This window comes from Oncorhynchus mykiss, chromosome 27, assembly GCF_057628025.1.
Source record: "Oncorhynchus mykiss isolate SJ-2025 chromosome 27, ASM5762802v1, whole genome shotgun sequence".
Lineage (NCBI taxonomy): Eukaryota > Metazoa > Chordata > Actinopteri > Salmoniformes > Salmonidae > Oncorhynchus > Oncorhynchus mykiss.
Window position 1 is genome coordinate 21,225,334 of NC_143048.1, and position 15,412 is coordinate 21,240,745.

Genomic DNA, 15,412 nt, shown 5'->3' on the forward strand with positions numbered 1-15,412 from the left:
TGGCTGAGACAGCAGATTTTCTGACTTTATACACTGCACTCTTTGAGAGAGGTAGTTAGCAAACCAGGTCAAAAACCCCTCAGAGACACCAATATTCCTTAGGCGGTCCACAAGAATGGAATGGTCTACCGTATCAAAAGCTTTGTCCTAGTCAATAAAAATAGCAGCACAACATTGCTTAGAATCAAGGGCAATGGTGACATCATTGAGGACCTTTTAAGATTGCAGTGACACATCCATAACCTGAGCAGAAACCAGATTGCATACCAGAGAGAATACTATAGACATCAAGAAAGCCAGTCAGTTGTTATTGAGTTTTTCCAACACTTTTGATAAACAGGGCAAAATAGAAATAGGCCTATAACAGTTAGGATCAGCTTGATCTCCCCTTTAAATAAAGTATGAACTGTGGCTGCCATCCAAGCAATGGGAACCTCCCCAGAAAGGAGAGAGAGGCTTGGTGATGATAGGGGCAGCAACCTTAAAAGAAGAAAAGGTCTAAACCATCTGACACAGATGTTTTTTGGGGTTCAAGTTTCAGGAGCTCCTCCAGCACCTCGGACTCAGTGACTGCCTGCAGGGAGAAACTTTGTAGTGGGGCAGGGGAAAAAGAGGAAGAAGCATCGAGGATAGTCACATTGAAAGGGGCGGGAGACGAGGAAATGTTGGACGGGCAAGGAGGCATGGCTGAGTCAAATAGGAATCCTGACTTAATGAAGTGGTGATTTAAAGAGCTCAGCCATGTGCTTATTGTCAGTAACAACCACATCAACTTTAAGGGACATGGGCAGCTGTGAGGAGGAGGGTTTATTCTCCAGGCCTTTAACTGTTTTCCATAATTTCTTGGTGTTAGACCCACAGAGAGAGAACTGCTCCTTTAAGTAACTAACTTTGGCCTTCTGGATAGCCTGAGTGCTCTTATTTCTAATTTGCCTGACCGAGAGCCAGTCAGCCTGAGTATGCATGTGCCGAGCCTTTCGCCAAATGCAATTCTTGAGGTGGAGTAACTCTGCAAGGTCACGGAGGCTGAACCTGTTTTTAATTCTAATTTCCTTCATGGGGGTGTGTTAACAATACCCCTGAAAATAAATTAAAAATAGGTCCAAGCGTCTTGGCATCATGGCCCTCATGAATGAACTGAATTCCAAACTACAAGGCAAAAGCCTTTTTGCACATCAGATGTACAGCCTTGTCAAAGCCTTGAAGGAAAAATTACTCCTCCTGACCCGCCAAGTAGAAGTCAACAATCTCACCCACCTTCCGATACTACTAGTCTGTTCCCTATCAGATGACAACAATCTTACCCACCTTCCGATACTACTAGTCTGTTCCCTAGCAGATGACCCGCAGGAGAAGTATACGCTGCTGCGTGCTTTGAACGGTGAGTTTTTTCCATTGTTTTGGAAAATGACATGCTGTTAGTTTCCTCTCCTTTCACCTTCAATGTGGATAACGCTCCCACTGACCTGCAACTTGAGCTTATCGGTCTTCAGTCTGATGCAGTGGTTGTTTTGAATAGTTCTCCAATGTCACTGACGATGTTCTATGCATCTCTCGATGAACAAAACTTTCCAAAGATTAGGAGTCATGCTCAGAAGATGTTTGTACTGTTTGGGTCAACCAATGTATGTGAAGACATTTTCAGATCATCTCTTACTGACTCACCTTTCAGCAATCCTGTGCATAGCAACGTCAGAAACTATACCTGATTTCACTGCTCTAGTCAATGCCCATTAGAGACTTCACTCCTCACACGGATTGAATAGTTTAATGTAATGTTGAGCTCTCTCGCTTGTGTTTTTGTGCATACCCGTTAACAAGAGTTCTGTCCGTGGTGCTGAATGCAAAGTGTACTTTTCCCTCCGTGGAGTTCATTGCATGTTTAATAATGAAAATACCTATCAAAAGGAGAACATGGTGTAACGATCTTCGTCTTCATCGGATGAGGAGTAGGAAGGATTGGACCAAAATGCAGCGTGGTAAGTGTCCATGATTATTTATTAGAACAGAACACGAACATACAAAATAACCAAGTGAATGTAAGAAATGAAAATCGAAACAGTCCTGAAAGGTGAAAACAGGAAACAACCACCCACAAACACCAGGTGGGAAAAGGTTACCTAAGTATGGTTCTCAATCAGAGACAACTAACGACACCTGCCTCTGATTGAGAACCATACCAGGCCAAACGCATAGAAAAGAAAACAACAGAATGCCCACCCCAACTCACGCCCCGACCAAACCAAAATAGAGACATAAAAAAGGAACTACGGTCAGGGTGTGACACATGGAGGGAACATTATTTCTGTGCATGTTAAAAAAGTAAAATAATTAGCATATTTGGACGTGATTTACAGTAGATGTATCTGTCAACACAGTCATACACATGATATATAATTCTGGCCCGCGATGGAAAAATATATTCTAATGTGGCCCTCATGGAAAATAATTGTCCAAGCCTGGTCTACGCGGTCAAGTTCTTGCCTGGTTTAGGTCTTATCTGTCGGAAATATATCAGTTCGTCTCTGTGGATGGTTTGTCCTCTGACAAATCAATGGTAAGTTTTGGTGATCCTCAAGGTTCCATTGTTTTCACTATATATACTACCTCTTGGTGATGTCATTCGGAATCTCGATGGATGTACAGTAGCCTTTTCCCATCTTCGTAACATTGCAAAAATCTGAAACTTTTTGTCCAAGACTTATGCAGTAAAGCTAATCCATGCTTTTGGTCCTTCCATACATACCTACACGCACACTACAGTCACAAGACGCAGGCCTCCTTATCGTTCCTAGAATTTCTAAGCAAACAGCTGGAGGCAGCGCTTTCTCCTGTAGAGTAAAATATGTATGGAATGGTCTGCCAATCCATGTCAGATGTAGACTCGGTCTAAACCTTTAAGTCTTTACTGAAGACTCATCTCTTCAGTAGGCCCTATGATTGAGTATAGTCTTGACCAGGGGTGCGAAGGTGAATGGCAAGGCACTGGAGTGACGGAACCACCCTTGCTGTCTCTGCCTGGCCGGCTCCCCTCTCTCCACTGCAATACTCTACCTCTGACCCTATTACGGGGACTGAGTCACTGGCTTGCTCCCGCTCTCCCATCCTTTCTGTCCTCGGGCTCGTACGGTGGTGGGCTATATATCTTTGTGGGCTATACTCAGCCCTGTCCGGGAGTAACTTTGGGATGGGGCCACTGACCTGCTCACCGGACTTGCTACCTTGTTGTGCTGCTGTTCCAGTTTCTGCTGTTCTGCCTTGTCCTGGACCTGCTGTTTCTACCTTGGAATGTTTGGCTATGAAAAGCCAACTGACATTTCCTCCTGAGTTGTTAACCTGCTGCACCTTATATAACCACTGTGATTATTATTTGACCCTGCTGGTCATCTATGAATGTTTTGAACATCTTGAAGAATGATCTGGCCTTAATGGCGATGTACTCTTATAATCTCCAACTGGCAGAGCCAGAAGAGGACTGGTCACCCCTCAGAGCCTAGTTCCACTCGAAGTTTCTTCCTGGGTTCCTGCCTTTCTAGAGATTTCCTTAGCCACCGTGCTTATACATCTGCATTGCTTGCTCTCTGGGGTTTTTAGGCTCGGTTTCTGTATAAGCACTTTGTGATAACTACTGGTGTAAAAAGGGCATTATAAATACATTTGATTGATCTCTCTGGAGAGAGAACCCAATCCTGTGGCGTTATTGGAGTCGACAGTAATCCAGTAACATTCACCAGTTAACATGTTGCGGTGCAAAATCGTCTTGGCATTCTGCCAAACTCAAGGAAGAGGGGAAGAGCGAGGTGGCGCAAACCAAAATGTTTCTCGCCTGCTGTGTCCCACACTGATTTCTCTCTCTCTCACTGTGATCTCTCTCTCACTATCCCCTTGTTCTCATTCTCTCCCTGTCTCCCCATTCCCTCCCCTCTCTCGCTCTCATCCCCGTATCCTATTCCTCTCTGACCTCTTCCCCTCCAAGAGTCTAGTACCGGTAACCAAGCTGTATGTGAGTGTGGGTGCCGGCACCAAGGGCAGTCTGAAAAAGATCGACCAGCTGCTCTTCAACGACTTCTGGCCGAGGTTCCTAGACAGCCTCAAGGCTCTGGGTGAAAAGGTGAATACCTCTAGTACCCTTCGTTCTAACACTACTTAGATAAACCAAGCCAAGGTAAGCTGTACTACACTGTGCTGGCCTGGATACAACACCACAACAGTTGTTGGAACCATGCTGGAAAGGACAATGGGAATGGAAAGCAACTTGTTTGTTTTATAAATACTAGTAGCCAGTTTGGACAGGCTCAGTGCTCCAACCCCAGCCCCTCAAAACTAATTGACTAAGTTGGTGTTAATAAGCCAACCACACCCTCCCCTTAATTTTTACTGAATGTTCATCCAAACATCAACATCATTGTTATAGAAAAGCCCTGATAAGTACTGTTTCTATTAGCTGAGTGACTGCTATTGTGTCCTCACATCAGGGATTCAATATTATAGCCTTTTTATTATCCAAATGAATTGTAGCATTGAGCCTCTTTCATTATCTGCCTGTTGCGCTTCAATTATACGGTAATTGGTTTCACACCACTAGCAGATATCAATGAATGGCAATTTTCCACTTTTATAACATTGTAATACAACCGATGTTCATTGGGGAACAAAGACCAATTTGATGCGTAGGTAAGTTGCCGTTTTTTCCCTTGCATGTGAGTCATGTTGCTGTTTTATACTGTGACTAGCCTGGTTCCAGATCTGTTTGTGCTGTCTTGCCAATGCATGCCAATGACTAAAGGAGTTTGGTTGAAAATGAAAATCTGTCCAATAGCATGATCATTATCATTATCCATGGAAAGTGTCCTAATTTGATGAGGCAACAGTAGAGAATTCTCATCTCCACGATTCAAAATTAAAAGCCAGGAGAGTTTAAAAAAAAACTCCAAACAGATAAGAGTGGTTGGCGTGGCGATGATGGACACCTTCTGATGCCTTACATTTTCACTCTCAAGGAGCGCAGTGCATCCTGGGAGTTTTCCTTTACCAATCAAAGCGGAGAGGGAATACAGTAGCACTCTCCCTGTCCCCTCTATGAGAAGTATCACTAGCTTTACATACTGGCTGGCATAACAGGAATATGCTACACTGTGATTTCTATTCAACAAAAATATAAACGCAACATGCAACAATTTCAAAGATTTTACTGAGTTACAATTTATATAAGGAAATCAGTCAATTGAAATAAATAGATTTGGTCCTAATCTATGGATTTCACATGACTGGGCAGAGGTGCAGCCATGGGTGGGCCTTGGAGGGCATAGGCCCAGTCACTTGGCAGCCATGCCCAACCACTGGGGAGCCAGGCCCAGCAAATCAGAATGGGGTTTTCCCCACAAGGGCTTTATTACAGACAGAAATACTTCTCAAAAACCCTCCACCCCCCTCAGACGATCCCGCAGGTGAAGAAGCCAGATGTGGAGATCCTGGGCTGGCATGGTTACACTAGGTTTGCTGTTGTGAGGTCGGTTGGACATAATGCCAAATTCTCTAAAAACTATGTTGAAGGCAGCTTGTGGTAGAGAAATGAACATTCAATTATCTGGCAACAGCTCTGGTGGACATGCAGTCAGCATGAAAATTGCCCGGCATTGTGTTGTGTGACAAAACGGCACATTTTAGAGTGGCCTTTTATTGTCCCCAGCACAAGGTGAACCTGTGTAATGATCATGCTGTTTAATCAGCTTCTTGAAATGCCAGACCTGTCAGGTGGATGGATTATCTTGGCTAAGGAGAAATGCTCACTAACAGAGATGTGTGTATATATATATATAAACATATTTGTACCCAAAATGTGAGAGAAATAAGCTTTTTGTGCATATGGAACATTTCTGGGATGTTTTATTTCAGCTCATGAAACATAGGACCAACACTTTACATATTGTGTTTATATTTTTGTCAGTGTATATGTAAATTCTGAAATTCACATTCACAGACATCGCAATGTCACTTTGCTGGATGGTTGGAAAGGTATGGTACAGTGTGATGATAATATATGTTCATACATCAGTATGCTGATCCTTTATTGTGGCTGAGGTTAGTGGAAATGTGTATTTCCTCCTGATTATAATGGTATACAGTACCAGGAGCACTGAAGTGTAATGTGGTTCCATTCATTATCATATATTTCCCTGTGCTTGAAATGAGAGAAATATCAATACGAAAGTAGGAAAGGTCTGTTTACCTCATTGGGGAACTTAGAGTGACAAATAATGCCAGTGGTCTCTGCAGCTTTCTCCTCAAGCTTTTTTAGATGGTCAACGACACATCAGTGGAATGGGAATCTCTGTTTCTTTGTAATCCATTCCAAGCCTGTTTTTAATGGTTTGTTGTTGCCAGATAGCTTCTCAGCTTCTTGAGGAACCTCAACTCAACTCTGGGACTAATTTAATGAACAGTGACCCCCAAACAAATCTCTGAAAATGCAAGTCACTGGCAAAGTCTGGAATTGAAACCGTCTTCATTTCATTGTACCCTCTGGAAAATGCAAGGAACTACAGATGTAGGCTGTTTTATGAGTCGAGTTTTACAGTAAGCCTCTCTTATTCTCCCAAGACTTATATTTCCCGTGAAATGTTTCAAAGAGAGAGACTTCATATTTTGAGAAAGTTCTATCCGCTATCATTTGCTGCCATATACAGTGCCTTGCGAAAGTATTCGGCCCCCTTGAACTTTGCGACCTTTTGCCACATTTCAGGCTTCAAACATAAAGATATAAAACTGTATATTTTTTGTGAAGAATCAACAACAAGTGGGACACCATCATGAAGTGGAACGACATTTATTGGATATTTCAAACTTTTTTAACAAATCAAAAACTGAAAAATTGGGCGTGCAAAATTATTCAGCCCCTTTACTTTCAGTGCAGCAAACTCTCTCCAGAAGAGTTTCCAGTTCTCTCCAGTTCAGTGAGGATCTCTGAATGATCCAATGTTGACCTAAATGACTAATGATGATAAATACAATCCACCTGTGTGTAATCAAGTCTCTGTATAAATGCACCTGCACTGTGATAGTCTCAGAGGTCCGTCAAAAGCGCAGAGAGCATCATGAAGAACAAGGAACACACCAGGCAGGTCCGAGATACTGTTGTGAAGAAGTTTAAAGCCGGATTTGGATACAAAAAGATTTCCCAAGCTTTAAACATCCCAAGGAGCACTGTGCAAGCGATAATATTGAAATGGAAGGAGTATCAGACCACTGCAAATCCACCAAGACCTGGCCGTCCCTCTAAACTTTCAGCTCATACAAGGAGAAGACTGATCAGAGATGCAGCCAAGAGGCCCATGATCACTCTGGATGAACTGCAGAGATCTACAGCTGAGGTGGGAGACTCTGTCCATAGGACAACAATCAGTCGTATATTGCACAAATCTGGCCTTTATGGAAGAGTGGCAAGAAGAAAGCCATTTCTTAAAGATATCCATAAAAAGTGTCGTTTAAAGTTTGCCAAAAGCCACCTGGGAGACACACCAAACATGTGGAAGAAGGTGCTCTGGTCAGATGAAATCAATGCAAATGTTATGTTTGGCGTAAAAGCAACACAGCTCATCACCCTGAACTCACCATACCCACAGTCAAACATGCTGGTGGCAGCATCATGGTTTGGGCCTGCTTTTCTTCAGCAGGGACAGGGAAGATGGTTAAAATTGATGGGAAGATGGATGGAGCCAAATACAGGACCATTCTGGAAGAAAACCTGATGGAGTCTGCAAAAGACCTGAGACTGGGACGGAGATTTGTCTTCCAACAAGACAATGATCCAAAACATAAAGCAAAATCTACAATGGAATGGTTTAAAAATAAACATATCCAGGTGTTAGAATGGCCAAGTCAAAGTCCAGACCTGAATCCAATCGAGAATATGTGGAAAAAACAAAAAACTGCTGTTCACAAATGCTCTCCATCCAACCTCACTGAGCTCGAGCTGTTTTGCAAGGAGGAATGGGAAAAAAATTCAGTCTCTCGATGTGCAAAACTGATAGAGAGATACCCCAAGCGACTTACAGCTGTAATCGCAGCAAAAGGTGGCGCTACAAAGTATTAACTTAAGGGGGCTTAATAATTTTGCACGCCCAATTTTTCAGTTTTTGATTTGTTAAAAAAGTTTGAAATATCCAATAAATGTCGTTCCACTTCATGATTGTGTCCCACTTGTTGTTGATTCTTCACAAAAAAATACAGTGTTATATCTTTATGTTTGAAGCCTGAAATGTGGTAAAAAGGTTGCAAAGTTCAAGGGGGCCAAATACTTTCGCAAGGCACTGTAAGAGTGGAAGAGAAACATTGTCTGCCATCCTGATTGAAAACAGTTCACGAAGTTCACTCTGCCCTGCAATGCACTGGAGAAGTAGAAGAGGGGGAATTTTTGTTCTAACTTCTAAGAAGAGGACCTTGAGTCTGCTTGCAGCACATGTTTTCCATCTGAATAGAATAGTTGGAACTCCAATGCTTTCATCAATGGTGACGTTCCGTAGGACTATTTATATTTAATCATGCCTTTTATTACAGACTTGCTCACTGTCTGACAGACACAGCCATTCAACACAACATTCTCTCCTTCTCCACACACACACATGCACACACGTACACATAGACACTCATTCCCGCCATATTTTTGTGTTTCTCTGACTGAGTCACCCAATGAGTGAATTCCAAGAAGTGACGTGAGGAATAATAGGAAATGTAGAGTCCACTCCTATAAGTCTTATCAGACACTGTGGATGTGTTCTTTCTTTGGAGAATTTATATGACAACATGAAGTTGCTACGTTGAAGGTGGTAACTAGAAAATGAGTCTCCTCCCCAACTCTCCCCTCCTATCCTTTCAGGGTAGCCTGATTTACCCAGTACTATAAGAATACCCAATGCATCTGTGTATCTTTCAAAGCTTCTAACAGTGTGAACACACACACACACACACACACACACACACACACACACACACACACACACACACACACACACACACACACACACACACACACTCCCTCTAACAGCGTATCTAATTTCAATCACCTTCATTAGCCCTTTTCTAGAAAGCAGTGGAAGAAAAACTGCACTCAGTGGCCTCGTAGCATAACAACCTTGAACATAGATGTGGGCTGTAAAATGTTTTATTGGGATGTCTTCACTTCCTGGCTACAATCAACCTGCCAGCTTCCCCCCCTCTGAGGCACAGTCTACTCTAGACAATGGACAGGTTTATTACAGCTTCATGTGTGAACCTCTTTTCACTGTAAATCTGGTGGTAAATGCAGCCAAATGGATTGCTGTAATTGCCGTCTGTGTCAGGCGTTTCACCAGTTATCAAAGTGATTTACTCTGCATTCGGGTAACTCATCGTTATCCACTACCTATGAATGTTTTTAACACTTAATAAAACAAATTTCATGGCAGAAAAACATTCACTATGCACCAGGAATAGTCGTGGTTAGCGTTCTTTTCATTGTCAAGTGAGCAAATTACTGGTAGACTGTATAAACTGTTGTTTACTTTTTATCACTTAGTGTTAGTACCTGTACCCGGTGGTTTTTATTCGGTTCTGCCTGGTTCGTTTTCTGCAGCTAGTAGGATAGACCAGTCAAGTTTCTTGTCTAGGAGTAGTGAGGTCTCAATCTGTCTCTGTCTCTTTCTTTCTCTAGCTCTCCTTCTCGCCTTCCCTGGCCCAGTGACTTGTGATGATGTAGATCTGTACATTCTGGTGATGGATGGTGCAATATTGGCAGATATACATGGTATATACAGTAAGGGATGGCTGAAGAAGGGGTTATCAATGTATCCTTTTACATGGTGTATAGGTATGGGATGCTTACAAGAAGGTTGCTTCTGAAGAACAAGGTAGTTGCAGACATATTTTTTGTCTGCATTCCTACGATTCTATATACAGTATATCTACATAATATACGATATATTTATATATATACAAGCTATCAATAATAGACAAAGCACCTGTCTGCCGACCAGACTCAAAATATGACCAAAAAACAGGTGTGCCTGCCTGCCAGTCTTGAACAGCCTCTCTAGGGAACAGGCAGAGACACTAACAGAGGTAGTGAGTTAGGCCATAGTGATCCCATCTCTGTGTGGCTCATAGCTTCCTCTCATGGTGGGCTCCACCCCCATCCCTGGTTGCTATTCTCTTCTCTCATTCTGACCGTTCCCTCTTTCTCTCTGCTCTGCTTTCCAACCTGGCCTCATCCCTGTGCTGAGGGACTGATGGAGCTGTGCTGTGGCTGCTCTGTTGGCTTTGGAGGGGAGGTGGCTGCAAATACCTCACCTCCCTGCCTTCCTCCCTGGCACCATGGCCCAATTATCCATACCCCACTGAGCTCAAGGGGCCAGAGCCACCACTTCTCCCTCTCTCTGAGAAGAGGATAAGGGTAGCGAGAGAGAAATGGAGTGCGATAGAGAGAGAAGTATAGGAACAGGGGAGGAGTGTGTACCCAGTTCCCATTCTTTTCTTCTCTCCCATCGCCATTTACTTAGTCTTTCTGCTAGCTCCAACCTTTTCTCCCCTCACCTATTTACTTTGAAAAAGGCAGTGTGAAGTATACTGTGCTTAGTATAGATGTGAAATATGAGGCAGTTAATCCGGGGAGAACCATTCCTTTGTCAGGGAATGGGGGTTTGCCTATTTATTTCGACCCCTATTCCATTTCCTGTTGGTGTGTTTCTGACCGTCACAGGTTAATAGATTGCCAGGGGACCTCAGCAGGTGGGATCTCGCCCCTGGATGACAGGTGTTATGGGCGATGACCGTGATGAAGGTTCCCCTGTGGGTTGACCTGTTTGACAGCCGTAAAACGACAGGAATGAGAATGATAGAGGGGCCTCTTACAGACAGTTCCATGGGTGGTTTTTCATGTCATTATACCCTACAGATATGGGGTAACAGCTCGGGAAACACCTTAGCAGTGTACAAAATCGTGGAGATCTTACGAAAAACGTAACATTTCAAATACTCTGCACAGCATTTACGACAAAATGACATTCTAAATGTGCAGCTTGTGGATGCATCATGTCTCACTCTCCCTCGATCACGACAGACAGATGGGGGTGAGGCATGAAGCATCATCACAATCTGGATAGAGACGAGTGACATTAATACATTTATTAATTCTTCTATACGTCCCAATTCTGGTACTCTCAATTGAGCAAGTATTTTACTGTGCTGTTTATAATTAACGGTGATTACATTCTAAAGGTCAATCAGCTATGGGACAGCAGGTAGCCTGGTGGGTAGGAGTGTTGGACCAGTAACTGAAAGGGTGTTGGATCGAATCCATGAGCCAACAAGGTAAAAATCTGTTGTTCTGCCTCTGAGCAAGGCAGTTAACCTCCAACAACAACTACTCCCCGGGGGATGATGACGTGGATGTTAAGGCAGCCCCCCACTGATTCAGAGGGGTTGGGTAAAATGCAGAAGACACATTTTAGTTGTGCAACTCCCTCTCTCCCTCTCCTCCCCCCACCCTCTTTCTCTCTCTCTCAACTGTTTCAATTCAATTTAAGGGGCTTTATTGGCATGGAAAACATCTGTTAACATTGCCAAAGCAAGTGAAGTAGATAATCAACAAAAGTGAAATTAACAATAAATGTACACTCACAAGTTCCAAAATAATAAAGACATTTCAAATGTCATATTATGTGCAAATAGTCAAAGTACAAAAGGGAAGTCAAATAAATATGGGTTGTATTTACAAATGTGTTTGTTTTACGCTGGTTGCCCTTTTCTTGTGGCAATAGGTCACACATCTTGCAGCTGTGATGGCACACTGGTATTTCACCCAATATATATATATATATATATATGGGAGTTTATCAAAATTTGGTTTATTTTCAAATTCTTTGTGGGTCTGTGTAATCTGAAGGAAATATGTGTCTCTAATACTGTATGTTCATATATTTGGCAGGAGGTTAGGAAGTCTCTCGACAGAGGACAGTGTACAAACTGACTCTGGTGAAGACGTGGACTGTAGACAAACTGAAGGCCTACTCAGAGCTCGCTGGGACAACCTGATTTCATTGAGGTCAAGGTAGGTGGTGACTCTTCCATCCAATCCATCTCTGCCCCCTCCATTCCTCCACCCTTATTCTTGTTCCATGGCAGGAGCTATAAAAACAACAATATCTAGAATTCAGAGCTCCTTGTGGAGTGCAGTCAAGTCATTTCTTGGAAAACCCTCTTTGGTAGTGTCTCTATCCTCACCTCATTTGCCTGGTTTGTCTGTCTCTTTCCCCCTCTTCCTCTCTCTGACAGTGCTATGTTATGTGTATATAGGGAGTAGAACCACTTAATGACCAGACTCACATTTGCTCTCCTCATTACGATGTTTGTGTGAAAGCAAACCAACCACTGACTGACTCTACTGCAAATGAACTCATATAGGGGGCATAGAAAACACACAACATATGGTTAAATACCTCAGAAATACAATACAACTCCCCCTTATATTCCCTGCAGTATGACAATAAATAATATTTAATGACAATGTAATGGTGAAACTCCCAATGAATACAGGTTTAATGAAGTCTGAGCATGTCATACCCAATTATCTGCATTTTTTGCTGCACGTTTTCTTCCGACTCAATTTACTGACGGGGTTTATCCTCTGATAACGGTCAGCTGGCCCTATTTAGATGTGCCCTTCATAAGAACTGAAGTGCTAAGAGAAAATGGCCGATGTATAATATAAAAAGGGAATTATCTGAACAACTGAGTCCGATCTGATGGCTTTTTCATGACATCCCAGATTAATCTCGCCGCACGCCAAACGCTGTACCATTAGTCATTGTTGAGTGATCTCCCACCACACGTATCCCAAGTGGCACCCTATTCTCTTTATATTGTAGGGCCTAATGTTTTTGTTCAGGTGCCTTAGTTCACTATATAGGGAATAGGGTTCCAATTGGGACACATACAGTGTGTGTGTAATTCATCTGAAGACTCACTGCAGTACAGTACATTGACCCTGGCGTAGTAATTAGACTGATAAAGTATTAATGTGATGGGAGGAGGAAGGCTGAGCCGTTCCCTTGTTGCACCACCATCATCATTTGATCCATCTGCAGTTGTCATAGTGACACACGCTGGTCTGGGGCCCCTGCCATTAATTAATTCAATACTCTTAAAGGAGATCGCTACGCCATTTCCTGGTTGCTAAAATTCGAATAGTTTGCTTGTTTGTCACAAACAAGAAATTAGGCAATGTATAGTGTAGAGAATCATTGCAGAATCTAAACCGCTGTGAAATATCCTTTCAGTAAACAAGAATATAGTATTTTCAGCTGTTTGAAGCTGGTCTACAAAACCTCAAAAGATACAAAACTTAAGAATGGGAAGCATAGAAATAGCGCACATTGAACAGATCTAACACTTCTTAGACTTGCTTTCAATGACAATAACAGATCTATAACTCGCATTTCTATGTACATTTTGTCAGGTCCCCCAAAAAGTTACATTTTGCAAGCTTAAGCTTTGTTCTTTGTAGTGCTGTGGAGATTGCCATTGTCTCAGTGACCTAAGCGTAGAGACTTGAAGGAAAAGACTGAAAGCTAGACAAAGGTCGCCTTGATTTGAAGTAAACTAAAAATGAAACCATGTAAGAACCCGGACTCTTGAGGCCACAGGTTGCCTAGTGGTCAGAGCGTTGTGCCGTAACCGAAAGGTTGCTGGATCGAATCCCCGAGCTGACAAGGTGTAAATCTGTCGTTCTGCCCCTGAACAAGGCAGTTAACCCACTGTTCACCTGTAAGCTGTAATTGTAAATAAGAATTTGTTCTTAACTGACTTGCCTAGTTTAAATAAAGGTTTCATTGAATTGTTTTTTTTGAGCAGCCTTGTCTGGCCAGCATGTGGTATGGATAGTTGCTTTGTCTTCTTCATGCCTTTTTCTTTTTTTTTCTTTCTCCCCAATTTCGTGATATCCAATTGGTAGTTACAGTCTTGTCCCATCGCTGCAACTCCCGGACGGTCTCAGAGGCGAAGAGAGCCATGCATGCTCTGAAACACAACTGCCAAGCCGCACTGCTTCTTGACACACTGCCCACTTAACCCAGAAGCCAGCCACACCAATGTGTCGGAAGAAACACTGTACAGCTGGCGACCAAAGTCAATGTGCATGTGCCTGGCCGACACATGGAGTCGTTAGAGCCCGATGGGACAAAGACATCCAAGCCGGCCAAACCCTCCCCTTACCCATCGAACGCGATGCAGTGCCTTAGACCACAGCGCCACTCGGGAGGCCCTCTGTATGCCTTTTTCAGTTGGTCTTCTAGATGCGATCATTGATATTTTCCCATTTATATTTTCTGGGTGTTTCCATTCATCCCTTGAATGGGATGCTTAACAACATCATACAACTGCAATTCACTGCAATATCCGTGAGGCATGATACAGTTTAGTTCAATAGACTCAGGAACTTGGGGGTAAACTGTTGAACCTGTAAAATCTCCTGATATTTACTTCTCACAGCTATGCTGTCCAGTGCTGTTAGGCTTTAAACTCCAAAATGAAACATCCTCAAAGAAAAGCACACAGGTAATTTTCTCATCAATGTGCTATAAGGCATTTATACCACCAACATTGAAGCAGAATTTCTGGTCTATTATATTCTATTACCTAATCTCTTCCTTTGGCAGTACAGTAATTGTCTGATGCTAGAGGTACAATACGATGGCCCCTTTCTCCTGCTCTTTATCGCATCTTCTCCTTTAGACTCACCTCCCCTGAAGGAGAGGAGGAAGATGTGAAGAGGAAGTTACGCAAGATAGGCCACTATATATTTTTTTATTTTATTTCACCTTTATTTAACCAGGTAGGCTAGTTGAGAACAAGTTCTCATTTACAACTGCGACCTGGCCAAGATAAAGCATAGCAGTATGAGCAGACAACACAGAGTTACACATGGAGTAAACAATTAACAAGTCAATAACACAGTAGAAAACAAAGGGGGAGTCTATATACAATGTGTGCAAAAGGCATGAGGAGGTAGGCGAATAATTACAATTTTGCAGATTAACACTGGAGTGATAAATGATCAGATGGTCATGTACAGGTAGAGATATTGGTGTGCAAAAGAGCAGAAAAGTAAATAAATAAAAACAGTATGGGGATGAGGTAGGTGAAAATGGGTGGGCTATTTACCAATAGACTATGTACAGCTGCAGCGATCGGTTAGCTGCTCAGATAGCTGATGTTTGAAGTTGGTGAGGGAGATAAAAGTCTCCAACTTCAGCGATTTTTGCAATTCGTTCCAGTCACAGGCAGCAGAGTACTGGAACGAAAGGCGGCCAAATGAGCTGTTGGCTTTAGGGATGATCAGTGAGATACACCTGCTGGAGCGCGTGCTACGGATGGGTGTTGC

At 42.8% G+C, this 15,412-nt stretch overlaps 1 protein-coding gene across 1 annotated transcript in view; it reads left to right on the plus strand.

The window, feature by feature from the left end:
* The window catches only part of LOC110507120 (S-adenosyl-L-methionine-dependent tRNA 4-demethylwyosine synthase TYW1), a 74,964-nt gene that overhangs the window by 40,586 nt on the left and 18,966 nt on the right, over positions 1–15,412 (plus strand). The window contains 3 exon segments of the mRNA XM_090223459.1: positions 3,979–4,111; positions 11,968–12,047; positions 12,049–12,082. Coding sequence (XP_090079585.1) covers positions 3,979–4,111; positions 11,968–12,047; positions 12,049–12,082 — 247 coding nt within the window.